At 47.4% G+C, this 14452-nt stretch overlaps 2 protein-coding genes across 2 annotated transcripts in view; both read left to right on the top strand.

Annotated features, from left to right (window-relative positions):
* The window catches only part of LOC123996535 (histone deacetylase complex subunit SAP130-like), a 109420-nt gene that overhangs the window by 44192 nt on the left and 50776 nt on the right, over positions 1-14452 (top strand). The window lies entirely within an intron of this gene.
* On the top strand, positions 1217-14061 carry LOC123998348 (unconventional myosin-VIIa-like). Its single transcript, XM_046303479.1, has 11 exons — positions 1217-1548; positions 2053-2095; positions 2327-2428; positions 3968-4120; positions 6435-6619; positions 7738-7859; positions 8068-8210; positions 8675-8788; positions 9746-9899; positions 11636-11712; positions 13906-14061. Exons 1-11 carry the CDS (start codon positions 1232-1234, stop codon positions 14059-14061), a joined length of 1566 nt encoding a protein of 521 aa, XP_046159435.1. The 5' UTR covers positions 1217-1231.

Genomic DNA, 14452 nt, shown 5'->3' with positions numbered 1-14452 from the left:
CTTTAAAGATTGATGGGTAAATGTTTACAGAATCCAGGAGTGGAAAGCTCTTCGAGAATTACCCAGAAAGACTCACATCTGTAATCGTTGCCAAAGGTGCTTCTACAAAGTATTGACTAAAAGGTGCGAATACTAACTGTATTTAATTTTAAATACATTTGTAAAAATGTCTTAAAAAACGTATTTTCACTTTTTCATTATTTTGTGTGTAGATGAGTGAGAGAGAAAAAAATAACTATTGAATCCATTTTGAATTCAGGCCGTAACACAACAAAATGTGGAATAAGTCAAAGGGTATGAATACTTTCTGAAGGCACTGCAGGTATTACAGACTGGGTCAGGGAGAGGTGCACGTCCTGGTAATCCGTCTGGCCCTGCAGCCTTACTCTCGATGGTACAGCTGTAGAGCCTTCTACGGGTCCGGGCTATGAATACTTTCTGAAGGCACTGCAGTTAACTTAATCAACATGGTTTATGATACATTTAGTGTAGCAATCCCACTTTAATATGATGTAATTCAGATTTTATTAGGCTGCTTTTTACAGCCCTCTTTTACATGCCGTTCCTGTTACTCACAGAGGTTTGACGACACCAGCTATCCTAATGCTGGAATAGAAACCGTGATGCGACAAAGAGAAAGGTTTGAGGCGGGGTTGGTTGATATAAGGTATCCCTTCCCTTTAGACCTTAGGGTGGGCCAACTCGGGTTAGGCTTTCCTCGGTTTAGGCCTTCCTCGGGTTAGGACTTCCTCGGGTTAGGCCTTCCTCGCGTTAGGCCTTCCTTCAGGTTAGGCCTTCCTCGGGTTAGGCTTTCCTCGGGTTAGGCCTTCCTCGGGTTAGGCCTTCCTTCAGGTTAGGCCTTCCTCGGGTTAGGCCTTCTATTTGGGTTAGGCCTTCCTCGGGTTAGGCTTTCCTTCGGGTTAGGCCTTCCTCGGGTTAGGCTTTCCTCGGGTTAGGCCTTCTATTTGGGTTAGGCCTTCCTCGGGTTAGGCCTTCCTCGGGTTAGGCCTTCCTTCGGGTTAGGCCTTCCTCGGGTTAGGCCTTCCTTCGGGTTAGGCTTTCCTCGGGTTAGGCCTTCCTTCGGGTTAGGCCTTCCTCGGGTTAGGCCTTCCTCGGGTTAGGCCTTCCTCGGGTTAGGCTTTCCTCGGGTTAGGCCTTTCTTCGGGTTAGGCCTTCCTCGGGTTAGGCCTTCCTTCGGGTTAGGCCTTCCTCGGGTTAGGCTTTCCTCGGGATGGACCTTCCCGTCAGTGTACCTGTGCTGGGTGTTACCTCCACTGGATCTACCTGCCATGCGTTGTTTGTAACTGCCCTGATTATTTCCGTTGCTGGGTGTCTGAGATCAAAGTCTTCAGGCCATAAAGGGGTGCTGGCTGTGCTGTGTTGGCATAGCTCACTGTCCTCCTGTTTCCTGGTTCACAGTACTGTCTCTTTTATTTCTCTTGGACGGACTGGACAGGACAGACAATTGAACAGTGGCTGGGGACTGAACTGTCTACAGGACCAGGGAGAGCTTTCTAATAGACCTCTACAGCCATATAACCTCTACAGGTAAGACATGGGCTGCTATAGTGGGTGGTTTGAACCGTATTTGTCTTAACTTAATGGGATTTAAATGGGATTTGATTCTTAATGGGATTTAAATGGGATTTGATTCTTAATGGGATTTAAATGGGATTTGATTCTTAATGAGATTTAAATGGGATTCGGATTCTATTGAATCATTTGATTTCATATGAGACAGTAAAACCTAAACTTAAATTCAATTTATTGGAGCAGGAATCACAAGGCCTTAACCATCAGCTGTCACAATGTGTCAATATTGTTTTACTGTAAAAAGGGAGTGGTCTTGGCTGACATGGCAGCCATTTTGTACCACTGATATATTGTCTGTATCCAAAATGTCACACTATTCCCAGGATAGTGCAATACATTTTGACCAGGGTCCAATAGGGCTCTGGTCAAATGTAGTGCACTTCGTAGTGCACTTCGTAGTGCACTTTCTACACAATATGGTTTCATATACACCTGTGTTTTTTCTCTCTAAATCTATAGATTGGAGACGAGACATTTTTTAATCATGGTGGTTTTGAGGAAGGTAAGATACCTATTGCTTGTATGATTAGTAACAAGATCTATCCTCAACATTGTCTTTGACAGAAAATATGTCACAGACTGAATTTAAACATTATTTCGGGAGAGTAGTTAAAAGGATTTGAAGCAATGTCTTTCATAGCATGTCTGTGTAGGTGAATTTTCCATAGTTTTATCTCAGTATGGAGTCCAGTATTCTTAGTATTGAATATGTCCATCCCCCCTCACCCCCCAGGGTGAATGGGTGTGGGTAGACTCCGGGCAGGGAGTGGCCATCGGAGCTGAGGTCAAGCTGACCGACACTGGAAAGCTGCAGCTCTTCGATGATGAAGGAAAGGTACTGTACCTAGTTACCTGTCCAATACCTACCTGTACCTCCTAACTGTCTACTGGAAGGTACCTAGTTACCTGTCCAATACCTACCTGTACCTCCTAACTGTCTACTGGAAGGTACCTAGTTACCTGTCAATACCTACCTGTACCTCCTAACTGTTTACTGGAAGGTACCTAGTTACCTGTCCAATACCTACCTGTACCTCTAACTGTCTACTGGAAGGTACTGTACCTAGTTACCTGTCCAATACCTACCTGTACCTCCTAACTGTCTACTGGAAGGTACCTAGTTACCTGTCAATACCTACCTGTACCTCCTAACTGTCTACTGGAAGGTACCTAGTTACCTGTCCAATACCTACCTGTACCTCCTAACTGTCTACTGGAAGGTACCTAGTTACCTGTCCAATACCTACCTGTACCTCCTAACTGTCTACTGGAAGGTACCTAGTTACCTGTCCAATACCTACCTGTACCTCCTAACTGTCTACTGGAAGGTACCTAGTTACCTGTCAATACCTACCTGTACCTCCTAACTGTCTACTGGAAGGTACCTAGTTACCTGTCCAATACCTACCTGTACCTTCTAACTGTCTACTGGAAGGTACTGTACCTGAATTACCTGTCCAATACCTAGTTACCTGTCCAATACCTACCTGTACCTCCTAACTGTCTACTGGAAGGTACTGTACCTAGTTACCTGTCCAATACCTACCTGTACCTCCTAACTGTCTACTGGAAGGTACTGTACCTAGTTACCTGTCCAATACCTACCTGTACCTCCTAACTGTCTACTGGAAGGTACTGTACCTAGTTACCTGTCCAATACCTACCTGTACCTCCTAACTGTCTACTGGAAGGTACTGTACCTAGTTACCTGTCCAATACCTACCTGTACCTCCTAACTGTCTACTGGAAGGTACCTAGTTACCTGTCCAATACCTACCTGTACCCCTAACTGTCTACTGGAAGGTACTGTACCTAGTTACCTGTCCAATACCTACCTGTACCTCCTAAATTTCTACTGGAAGGTACTGTACCTAGTTACCTGTCCAATACCTACCTGTACCTCCTAACTGTCTACTGGAAGGTACTGTACCTAGTTACCTGTCCAATACCTACCTGTACCTCCTAACTGTCTACTGGAAGGTACTGTACCTAGTTACCTGTCCAATACCTACCTGTACCTCCTAACTGTCTACTGGAAGGTACCTAGTTACCTGTCCAATACCTACCTGTACCCCCTAACTGTCTAATGGAAGGTACTGTACCTGTCCTGTACACCTGAATGTTTTTGTGAAATATTGTAATGTGTAATGTCCTCTTTTTGTGCGTGTTTCAGTTGACTCTTTTGCCTTGAACCACTCCACAAAATAACTTCCCATGAGGACATTTATTTAGTCTTTTTTTGGTTATTTGAAGTGAAATGAAGAGTTGGATGTTTTTTTTTGTTGTTTTTTTTGTCTGTGAAATCTTTGGCCTCAGAATGAAATATTTCTCCTGATATTGTGATATATTGTGATAGTGTCATTGATCGTTGCAGGAGCATGAGATCAACAAGAAGAAAGAGGATGGTTTCCGGCCCATGCACCCTACGTCTGTTAACGGAGTGGACGACATGATCAGACTGGGAGACCTCAACGAGGCCGGGCTCCTCAGGAACCTCCTGGTCCGACACAAGGATGGGATCATCTACGTTAGTATATTACATACATATATTGTGGTGTACTATGTAAATTATTTAGTCCCTATTCATATCATTGTATCTGTAATCCACCCTACTAAGTTCTTAAAACAATCATTGCCCCCCCCCCCCAGCTGGAAATAGCATGTGCAAAATGGTACAAATTATGCCTTTGTTGATAACAACTCATAAGGAAGTTGCAGAGATGTGTGAGGTAGAGTCAGGTAGAACCAGGTAGAGTCAGGTAGAGTTCGGTTAAACCAGGTAGAGTCGGGTAGAACTGAGTAGAGTCTGGTAGAACCAGATAGAGTCTGGTAGAGTCTCGTAGAGTCATGTAGAGTCTGGTAGAACTGGGTAGAGTCTGGTAGAACCAGGGAGAACCAGGTAGAGTCTGGTAGAGTTCGGTTAAACCAGGCAGAGTCAGGTAGAGTCAGGTAGAGTCGGGTAGAGTCTGGTAGAGTTTGGTTAAACCAGATAGAGTCAGGTAGAGTTCGGTTAAACCAGGCAGAGTCAGGTAGAGTCTGGTAGAACCGGGTAGAGTCTGGTAGAACCGGGTAGAACCGGGTAGAACCGGGAGGAGTCAGGTAGAGTCTGGTAGAACTATGTGGAGTCTGGTAGAACCAGGTAGAGTCGGGTAGAGTCTGTAAGAACCAGGTAGAGTCTGGTAGAACCAGATAGAGTCTGGTAGAACCAGGTAGAGTCTGGTAGAACCAGGTAGACTCATGTAGAGTCTGGTAGGGTCATGTAGAGTTGTGTAGAGTCTGGTAGAACCAGGTAGAGTCGGGTAGAGTCTGGTAGAACCAGGCAGAGTCTGGTAGAACCAGATAGAGTCTGGTAGAACCAGGTAGAGTCTGGTAGAACCAGGTAGAGTCATGTAGAGTCTGGTAGGGTCATGTAGAGTTGTGTAGAGTCTGGTAGAACCAGGTAGAGTCGGGTAGAGTCTGGTAGAACCAGGCAGAGTCTGGCAGAGTCTGGTAGAGTTTGGTTAAACCAGGTAGAGTCAGGTAGAGTCTGGTAGAACCGGGTAGAGTCTGATAGAACCGGGTAGAGTCTGGTAGAACCGGGTAGAGTCTGGTAGAACCGGGTAGAGTCTGGTAGAGTCAGGTAGAACCACATATATTTTTATTGACAGACCACTGATCATAAGTGATCAAACATTATGCAAAGACTCAACGGTCATCTTCTTGGTTAAAAGAACCCCATTCACAATAGATGATATATAACTAGTCTGTTCATGATGACTGGTGGTTTACGCTCTAATGGAGACTCAGCACAGTATTCCTCTCTGACTGAAGTGAATGCTCTGTCTGTGACAGATAGATAGACTTTGCCCTGTAGTTAGGATAATCACACTGGTGTTTGTCTCCATAGAGACTAATGTTCCTCTTATGTGTTGAATGAGAACGTTCGGTGTTGCCCTGCCAACACCTAAACCACTGTTTGTCTGCTTGCTTTCATGAATCAGGACTTGTTATAGAAATATAGACAACAGGGGACGATGTTTGGTTTGATATTTTATATGTGGCTTTCTAACCTTTATAGATAGTAGGTTTTAGTATCGTAACTGAGTAAAAAAAAAGACACAATGCAAATGTTTTTATTTCAATTATTAAATCATTTCTTACTTTACCGTAATAACAAACACAAAAACAAACTATTTTTCAAGCAAGACTTTTGCTAGGACTGTCTGGGAGTGGTCTGAGTGGGAAGGGGGGAAACTAGTTGTTATTGGCAGAGAGTTTGGAACTGTCGATATTATTGGTCAATGAGTCAATTTACTGCCTGGTGACGTCGCCATGGATACTCCCGAGACTCCGCCCTCATGCAGACCTGCTGATTAGAAGGTCCAGTGTAGATTGTATTTTCAACCAGCAACTGTCAGGAAATAACACTGATTAAAAAAATAAAAATAAATGCTGTGGTACAATATGAGATAAAACACAGATAAATAATACTAACTGAATTCTGACTGCACTAGGCCTTTAAATGTCAAACCATTGGTTGTCTGGTTGTCATGGTATCTGGACAGTAAATCATGAACACTTCCTTGACTGAGTAGCCTCTGCGCTGTGTCCTGTCTGGAGGAGGTTGTATAGCCTCTTTCTCAGGCAAGCGAGACTAAGGGTTATACTGTAGCGTTACTGAATGTTGTTTTAATGGAATGGTGTTGTTGGACACACACTCTTTTCATCAGTAGTGCCACGTTCTGACGGATAACGTCTCTCTCATTCTCACACAATAACAGACACTCACACACACGCTCACATCACCCATCTCAGTACCACTGCGTGTGTGACAGCCACAACGTTCTCTGTGTTGTTTCTAGACTTACACAGGCTCCATTCTGGTGGCAGTGAACCCGTACCAGCTGCTGCCTCTCTATACTACAGAGCAGGTGCATCTGTATACGGACCGCCGGCTGGGAGAGCTGCCGCCACACGTCTTCGCCATCGCAGACAGCTGCTTCTTCAACATGAGACGCAACAAGAAGGACCAGTGCTGTGTCATCAGGTCGGAGAGGGGGGAGAGGGAGGGAGGGAGGGAGGGGGAGAGAGAGGGAGGGAGGGAGGGAGGGGAGAGAGAGGGAGCGAGGGGAGGGAGGGAGGGGAGAGAGGGGAGGGAGGGAGGGGAAGAGGGAGGGAGGGAGGGAGGGAGGGAGGGAGGGAGGGAGGGAGGGAGGGAGGGAGGGAGGGAGGGAGGGAGGGAGGGAGGGAGGGAGGGGGAGGGAGGGAGGGAGGGAGGGGAGAGAGAGGTGAGGAGGGAGGGGACGAGGGAGGGAGGGAGGGAGGGGGGGGAGGGGGAGGGCCAAGAGGTTGTACACATAAATCAGTTCAACGTCTAGATTTGGTGGGGTTGTCAACTCACTTGATTTCAACGTGAAATCAATAACAAAAACACGTAACATGTCATTGGGTTCAAAGGTCAACCAGTGGCGGTTTTAGCAGGTCGGTCATGTTGGGGGGGGGACAACAACAAAGAAGGATCCAAAGCCCCTGCACATTTACATTTAAGTCATTTAGCAGACGCTCTTCACCACGTAAACACTAAACAACAGACTCTGTAACGGTGACAAACTGTCAGTGTCCCAACAGAACTGCCTCACTCAAGAAAACAGTCTGTGTCTGTATGCAGCTTTATTAACTCAATGATATATATATATATATATATGTGTTTACATGGTTTGCAAACTGATATGTGACACGTATGCCAAAATAACATGCAATAAAGCCCCCCCCCCACACCCCAAAAAATACATATTTATAATCTGCCCCACCTTCCCTGAATTTTTTAAAATTGTACCTTTATTTAACCTTTATTTAACCTTTATTTAACCTTTATTTAACCAGGTAGTTGAGAATGACGGGTCGCCACTGAAGACAACATTGGCTTTTTAATAAAAAATAAAAAAATATGTTGATTCAAACGTCATCATATTGATTTTCTTTGGTGGGCAATCAAAGTGGAAACAACTTTTTTGATTCAACACGTTTTTGTTTGTTGCCCCTGTGTGTTTGGGGGGGGGGGGTAACTAGATTTGAGAAATCCAGGACCATACACCATGATAAAATCAACTAGAAGAGTTAGACTGTAATAGCCTTTAAAACAACAACGTTCCCTGTGTGTTTCAGTGGCGAGTCTGGAGCTGGAAAGACCGAGAGCACCAAGTTGATGCTGCAGTTCCTAGCTGCTGTCAGCGGACAGCACTCCTGGATAGAACAGCAGATTCTGGAGGCTAACCCTATACTGGAGGGTAAAGGCTTTGGGGCTGGCGTAAAGAGCATTTCATTTGATTTGATTTGATTCATGCGTTCATCAGGCTTGGATCTTCTTGCACCAGAATAATCAATGAATGTGATTTCAATCTGTTCTCCCTGTGGACATGTGGTCCCTTTCATAATGACATTTTTATTTTATTCACTACCTTACAAACATATTTTAACTTCTGCTTATTCTTTCAGCCTTTGGTAATGCCAAAACCATCCGCAATGACAATTCCAGTCGTTTTGGGAAGTACATAGACATTAACTTCACTAAGGGCGGGGCCATCGAAGGGGCTAAGATAGAGCAGTACCTCTTGGAGAAGTCTCGCGTCTGCAGACAGGTAGGATTTATATCCATACATACATTTACATCCATGAGAGAATGTCAATAAATATGTGTTACAATTAAACAGGGGTGTGACAGTTAAAGGGGTGTGACAATTAAAGGGGGTGTTACAATTAAAGGGGGTGTTACAATTAAACAGGGGTGTGACAATTAAACAGGGGTGTTACAATTAAAGGGGTGTTACAATTAAAGGGGGTGTTACAGTTAAAGGGGGTGTTACAGTTAAAGGGGGTGTTACAGTTAAAGGGGGTGTTACAGTTAAAGGGGGTGTTACAATTAAAGGGGGTGTTACAGTTAAAGGGGGTGTTACAGTTAAAGGGGGTGTTACAGTTAAAGGGGTGTTACAATTAAAGGGGTGTTACAGTTAAAGGGGGTGTTACAGTTAAAGGGGGTGTTACAGTTAAAGGGGGTGTTACAGTTAAAGGGGGTGTTACAGTTAAAGGGGTGTTTGTTTGTCAGGCCCCTGAGGAGAGGAACTACCACATCTTCTACTGTATGTTGATGGGGATGCCAGCTGAACAGAAGAAGATCCTGTCTCTAGGCAACGCCTCCGAGTACAACTACCTCACCATGGTAACAACACAGACATATTCACAGAGTGGACAAAACATTATGAACACCTGCTCTTTCCATGACACAGACTGACCAGGTGAATCCAGGCGAAAGCTATGATCCCTTATTGATGTCACTTGTTAAATCCACTTCAATCAGTGTAGATGAAGGGGAGGAGACATGTTAAAGAAGGATTTTAAAATTGTGAGGCAATTGAGACATGAACTGTGTGTGTGCCATTCAGAGGGTGAACGGGCAAGACAAAATATTTAAGTGTCTTTGAACGAGGTATGGTAGTAGGTGCCAGGCACTGGTTGGTGTCAAGAACTGCAACGCTGCTGGGTTTTCCCACACTCAACAGTTTCCCCGTGTGTATCAAGAATGGTCCACCACCCAAAGGACATCCAGCCAACTTGACACAACTGTGGGAAGCATTGGAGTCTACATGGGACAGCACAATATTAGGAAGGTGTTCTTAATGTTTGGTATACTCAGTGTATATGCTAATAGTTTGTATTTACATGTATTGTGTTTATGGACCTGATTGGTACTACTACCAACACCTGGGATAGTGCGCGCTAACCAAGGTCGCCAGGTGCACGGTGTTTCCTCCGACACATTGGTGCGGCTGGCTTCCGGGTTGGATGCGCTGTGTTAAAGAAGCAGTGCGGCTTGGTTGGGTTGTGTATCGGAGGACGCATGACTTTCAACCTTCGTCTCTCCCGAGCCCGTACGGGAGTTATAGCGATGAGACAAGATAGTAGCTACTAAAACAATTGGATACCACCGAAATTGGGGAGAAAAAGGGGGGTAAAATTCACACCAAAAAAAACAAAATAACGATGAAATAAAAATGAACAGTGCTTCTGTATGAGTTGTGAACGGATAATTGTTCATTGATGTAAATGGAGACCAGATCCAAAATGCATCAGTATCATCCTCGTTCTGAGCCTGGTTGTTGTCCTTCTGCGTTGTCAGGGTAACTGCACCAGTTGCGATGGGCGTGATGACATTAAGGAGTACGCCCACTTCCGCTCGGCCATGAAGATCCTGATGTTTTCTGAGAATGACTCCTGGGAGATCAACAAACTGCTGGCCGCCATGCTGCACCTGGGAAACGTCCACTTTGAAGGTCGGGATCAGGGAGGAGAGGAGAGGTTTATATCTATGAAGGTCAGGATCAGGGAGGAGAGGAGAGGTTTATATGTCTGAAGATCATGATCAGGGAGGAGAGGAGAGGTTTATATGTCTGAAGGTCAGGATCAGGGAGGAGAGGAGAGGTTTATATGTCTGAAGGTCAGGATCAGGGAGGAGAGGAGAGGTTTATATGTCTGAAGGTCAGGATCAGGGAGGAGAGGAGAGGTTTATATGTCTGAAGGTCAGGATCAGGGAGGAGAGGAGAGGTTTATATCTATGAAGGTCAGGATCAGGGAGGAGAGGAGAGGTTTGTAGGTCTGAAGGTCAGGATCAGGGAGGAGAGGAGAGGTTTATATCTATGAAGGTCAGGATCAGGGAGGAGAGGAGAGGTTTGTAGGTCTGAAGGTCAGGATCAGGGAGGAGAGGAGAGGTTTATAGGTCTGAAGGTCAGGATCAGGGAGGAGAGGAGAGGTTTATATGTCTGAAGGTCAGGATCAGGGAGGAGAGGAGAGGTTTATATGTCTGAAGGTCAGGATCAGAGAGGAGAGGTTTATACCCTCAGGGAGGGTTTTATAATTTTGCTCTATTCACCCTATCCTTGCATCTCTCTCCCTAGGATTGGGACTTTACCCCAACCCCTCTCTCCTGGTCTAGGACTGGGACTTTACCCCAACCCCTCTCTCCTGGTCTAGGTCTGGGACTTACCCCAACCCCTCTCTCCTGGTCTAGGACTGGGACTTTACCCCAACCCCTCTCTCCTGGTCTAGGACTGGGACTTTACCCCAACCCCTCTCTCCTGGTCTAGGACTGGGACTTTACCCCAACCCCTCTCTCCTGGTCTAGGTCTGGGACTTTACCCCAACCCTCTCCTGGTCTAGGACTGGGACTTTACCCCAACCCCTCTCTCCTGGTCTAGGACTGGGACTTTACCCCAACCCCTCTCTCCTGGTCTAGGACTGGGACTTTACCCCAACCCCTCTCTCCTGGTCTAGGACTGGGACTTTACCCCAACCCCTCTCTCCTGGTCTAGGTCTGGGACTTTACCCCAACCCCTCTCTCCTGGTCTAGGACTGGGACTTTACCCCAACCCCTCTCTCCTGGTCTAGGTCTGGGACTTTACCCCAACCCCTCTCTCCTGGTCTAGGACTGGGACTTTACCCCAACCCCTCTCTCCTGGTCTAGGATTGGGACTTTACCCCAACCCCTCTCTCCTGGTCTAGGACTGGGACTTTACCCTAACCCCTCTCTCCTGGTCTAGGTCTGGGACTTTACCCCAACCCCTCTCTCCTGGTCTAGGATTGGGACTTTACCCTTAACCCTCTCTCCTGGTCTAGTATTGGGACTTTACCCCAACCCCTCTCTCCTGGTCTAGGACTGGGACTTTACCCTTAACCCCTCTCTCCTGGTCTAGGTCTGGGACTTTACCCCAGCCCCTCTCTCCTGGTCTAGGACTGGGACTTTACCCCAACCCCTCTCTCCTGGTCTAGGATTGGGACTTTACCCTTAACCCCTCATCTCTTCTTGGACCTACTACTATAATAAGGTTTAGAAGGAGGTGATAAAAACAGGAGGTGAGGAATCACGGAAAGACAAGTTGAGATAGAGCCGTGGTTTGGGGCTGTTGGAGAGGAAGTCATTTTTTTGCATGTCAAATCCATTTTTTGCATGTCAAATCCATTGGTCTGTTGAAGTACCTGCTGTAACTGACTTCCGTATCTTTGATCCTTCCAGCCACCATTTTGAATAATCTGGAGAGCTGTGACGTCATGACGTCACATCATTTCAACATGGCAGTCAAACTTCTGGAGGTGAGCCTGTCACTATCCTCAATCCCAGCCTGTCACTAGCCTCAATCCCAGCCTGTCACTAGCCTCAATCCCAGCCTGTCACTAGCCTCAATCCCAGCCTGTCACTAGCCTCAATCCCAGCCTGTCACTAGCCTCAATCCCAGCCTGTCACTATCCTCAATCCCAGCCTGTCACTAGCCTCAATCCCAGCCTGTCACTAGCCTCAATCCCAGCCTGTCACTAGCCTCAATCCCAGCCTGTCACTAGCCTCAATCCCAGCCTGTCATTAGCCTCAATCCCAGCCTGTCACTAGCCTCAATCCCAGCCTGTCACTAGCCTCAATCCCAACCTGTCACTAGCCTCAATCCCAACCTGTCACTAGCCTCAATCCCAGCCTGTCACTATCCTCAATCCCAGCCTGTCACTAGCCTCAATCCCAGCCTGTCACTAGCCTCAATCCCAACCTGTCACTAGCCTCAATCCCAGCCTGTCACTATCCTCAATCCCAGCCTGTCACTAGCCTCAATCCCAGCCTGTCACTAGCCTCAATCCCAGCCTGTCACTAGCCTCAATCCCAGCCGGTCACTAGCCTCAATCCCAGCCTGTCACTAGCCTCAATCCCAGCCTGTCACTAGCCTCAATCCCAGCCTGTCACTAGCCTCAATCAGCCTGTCACAGGCCTCCCAGCCCCAGCCTCAATCCCCAGCCTGTCACTCGCCTCAATCCCAGCCTGTCACTCGCCTCAATCCCAGCCTGTCACTAGCCTCAATCCCAGCCTGTCACTCGCCTGTCACTAGCCTCTCAGCCTGTCACTAGCCTCAATCCCAGCCTTTCACTAGCCTCAATCCCAGCCTGTCCTCCTCAATCCCAGCCTGTCACTAGCCTGTCAAATCCCAGCCTGTCACCCAGCCTAGGCCTCAGTCCCAGCCTGTCACCCCAGCCTCAATCCCAGCCTTTCACTAGCCTCAATCCCAGCCTGTCACTAGCCTCAATCCCAGCCTGTCCTCAATCCCAGCCTGTCACTAGCCTCAATCCCAGCCTGTCACTCCTCAATCCCAGCCTGGTCACTAGCCTCAATCCCAGCCTGTCACTAGCCTCAATCCCAGCCTGTCACCCCAGCCTGTCTCCCAGCCTAGGGCCTCCCCAGCCTGTCACTAGCCTCAATCCCAGCCTGTCACTAGCCTCAATCCCAGCCTGTCACTAGCCTCAATCCCAGCCTGTCACTGCAGCCTCAATCCCAGCCTGTCACTAGCCTCAATCCCAGCCTGTCAATCCCAGCCTGTCACTATCCTCAATCCCAGCCTGTCACTAGCCTCAATCCCAGCCTGTCACTAGCCTCAATACCAGCCTGTCTCTAGCCTCAATCCCAGCCTGTCACTAGCCTCAATACCAGCCTGTCACAGGCCTCAGTCCCAGCCTGTCACTAGCCTCAATCCCAGCCTGTCACTAGCCTCAATCCCAGCCTGTCACTAGCTTCAATCCCAGCCTGTCACTAGCCTCAATCCCAGCCTGTCACTATCCTCAATCCCAGCCTGTCACTAGCCTCAATCCCAGCCTGTCACTATCCTCAATCCCAGCCTGTCACTAGCCTCAATCCCAGCCTGTCACTATCCTCAATCCCCAGCCTGTCAATCCCAGCCTGTCACTAGCCTCAATCCCAGCCTGTCACTCAATCCCAGCCTGTCACTATCCTCAATCCCAGCCTGTCACTAGCCTCAATCCCAGCCTGTCACTATCCTCAATCCCAGCCTGTCTCTAGCCTCAATCCCAGCCTGTCACTAGCCTCAATCCCAGCCTGTCACTAGCCTCAATCCCAGCCTGTCACTATCCTCAATCCCAGCCTGTCTCTAGCCTCAATCCCAGCCTGTCATTAGCCTCAATCCCAGCCTGTCACTAGCCTCAATCCCAGCCTGTCACTAGCCTCAATCCCAGCATGTCACTAGCATCAATCCCAGCATGTCACTATCCTCAATCCCAGCCTGTCACTAGCCTCAATCCCAGCCTGTCACTAGACTCAATCCCAGCATGTCACTAGCCTCAATCCCAGCCAGTCACTAGCCTCAATCCCAGACGTTCTAGATGTCTCCGTACCCCGGAAACTGCTTTTGGTTCTCAGGAATACGATAGGTTACACAAGACTATGGTGTGATATCTGTTAGCTCCAGACTAACATGTTACTGACCTCTGTAATGTCCCTCTCTGTGTGTGGTTCAGGTGGACCCCAAGGCCCTGGAGAAGAGTCTGACCCAGCGTTCCTTCATGACCTCCAGGGAGAGTGTGACCAAACCTCTCACCTCAGCCCAGGCCATGGACGGCAAAGACGCATTTGTCAAGGTGAGACTGGTACCACTTCTTGTCTTGCCAAATTGAGGGAAAATGACAAGACAGCACAAACTGATCTGGGACCAGGCTAGGTAATGAACATAGGAGTTGGCAAGACTACACAAACAGACCTGGGACCAGGCTAGGTAATGACCATAGGAGTTACATTACATCACATTTAAGTCATTTAGCAGACGCTCTTATCCAGAGCGACTTACAAATTGGTGCATTCACCTTATGACATCCAGTGGAACAGTCACTTTACAATAGTGCATCTAAATCTTAAAGGGGGGGGGTACTTATCCTATCCTAGGTATTCCTTAAAGAGGTTGACAAGACAACACAAACAGACCTGGGACCAGGCTAGGTAATGACCATAGGAGTTGACAAGACAACACAAACAGACATGGGACCAGGCTAGGTAATGACCATAGGAGTT

Source organism: Oncorhynchus gorbuscha, linkage group LG15, assembly GCF_021184085.1.
Source record: "Oncorhynchus gorbuscha isolate QuinsamMale2020 ecotype Even-year linkage group LG15, OgorEven_v1.0, whole genome shotgun sequence".
NCBI lineage: Eukaryota > Metazoa > Chordata > Actinopteri > Salmoniformes > Salmonidae > Oncorhynchus > Oncorhynchus gorbuscha.
This window is presented reverse-complemented; position numbering and strand designations above follow the sequence as displayed.

Bases quoted from the DNA above. Each gene is read 5' to 3' on its own strand.
- LOC123998348 (XM_046303479.1), top strand. From the start codon at position 1,232: ATGGACCTTCCCGTCAGTGTACCTGTGCTGGGTGTTACCTCCACTGGA. The intron at 6,620-7,737 runs GTCGGAGAGGGG...TGTGTGTTTCAG, and splicing joins GACCAGTGCTGTGTCATCAG to TGGCGAGTCTGGAGCTGGAA. The intron at 7,860-8,067 runs GTAAAGGCTTTG...TTATTCTTTCAG, and splicing joins GGCTAACCCTATACTGGAGG to CCTTTGGTAATGCCAAAACC.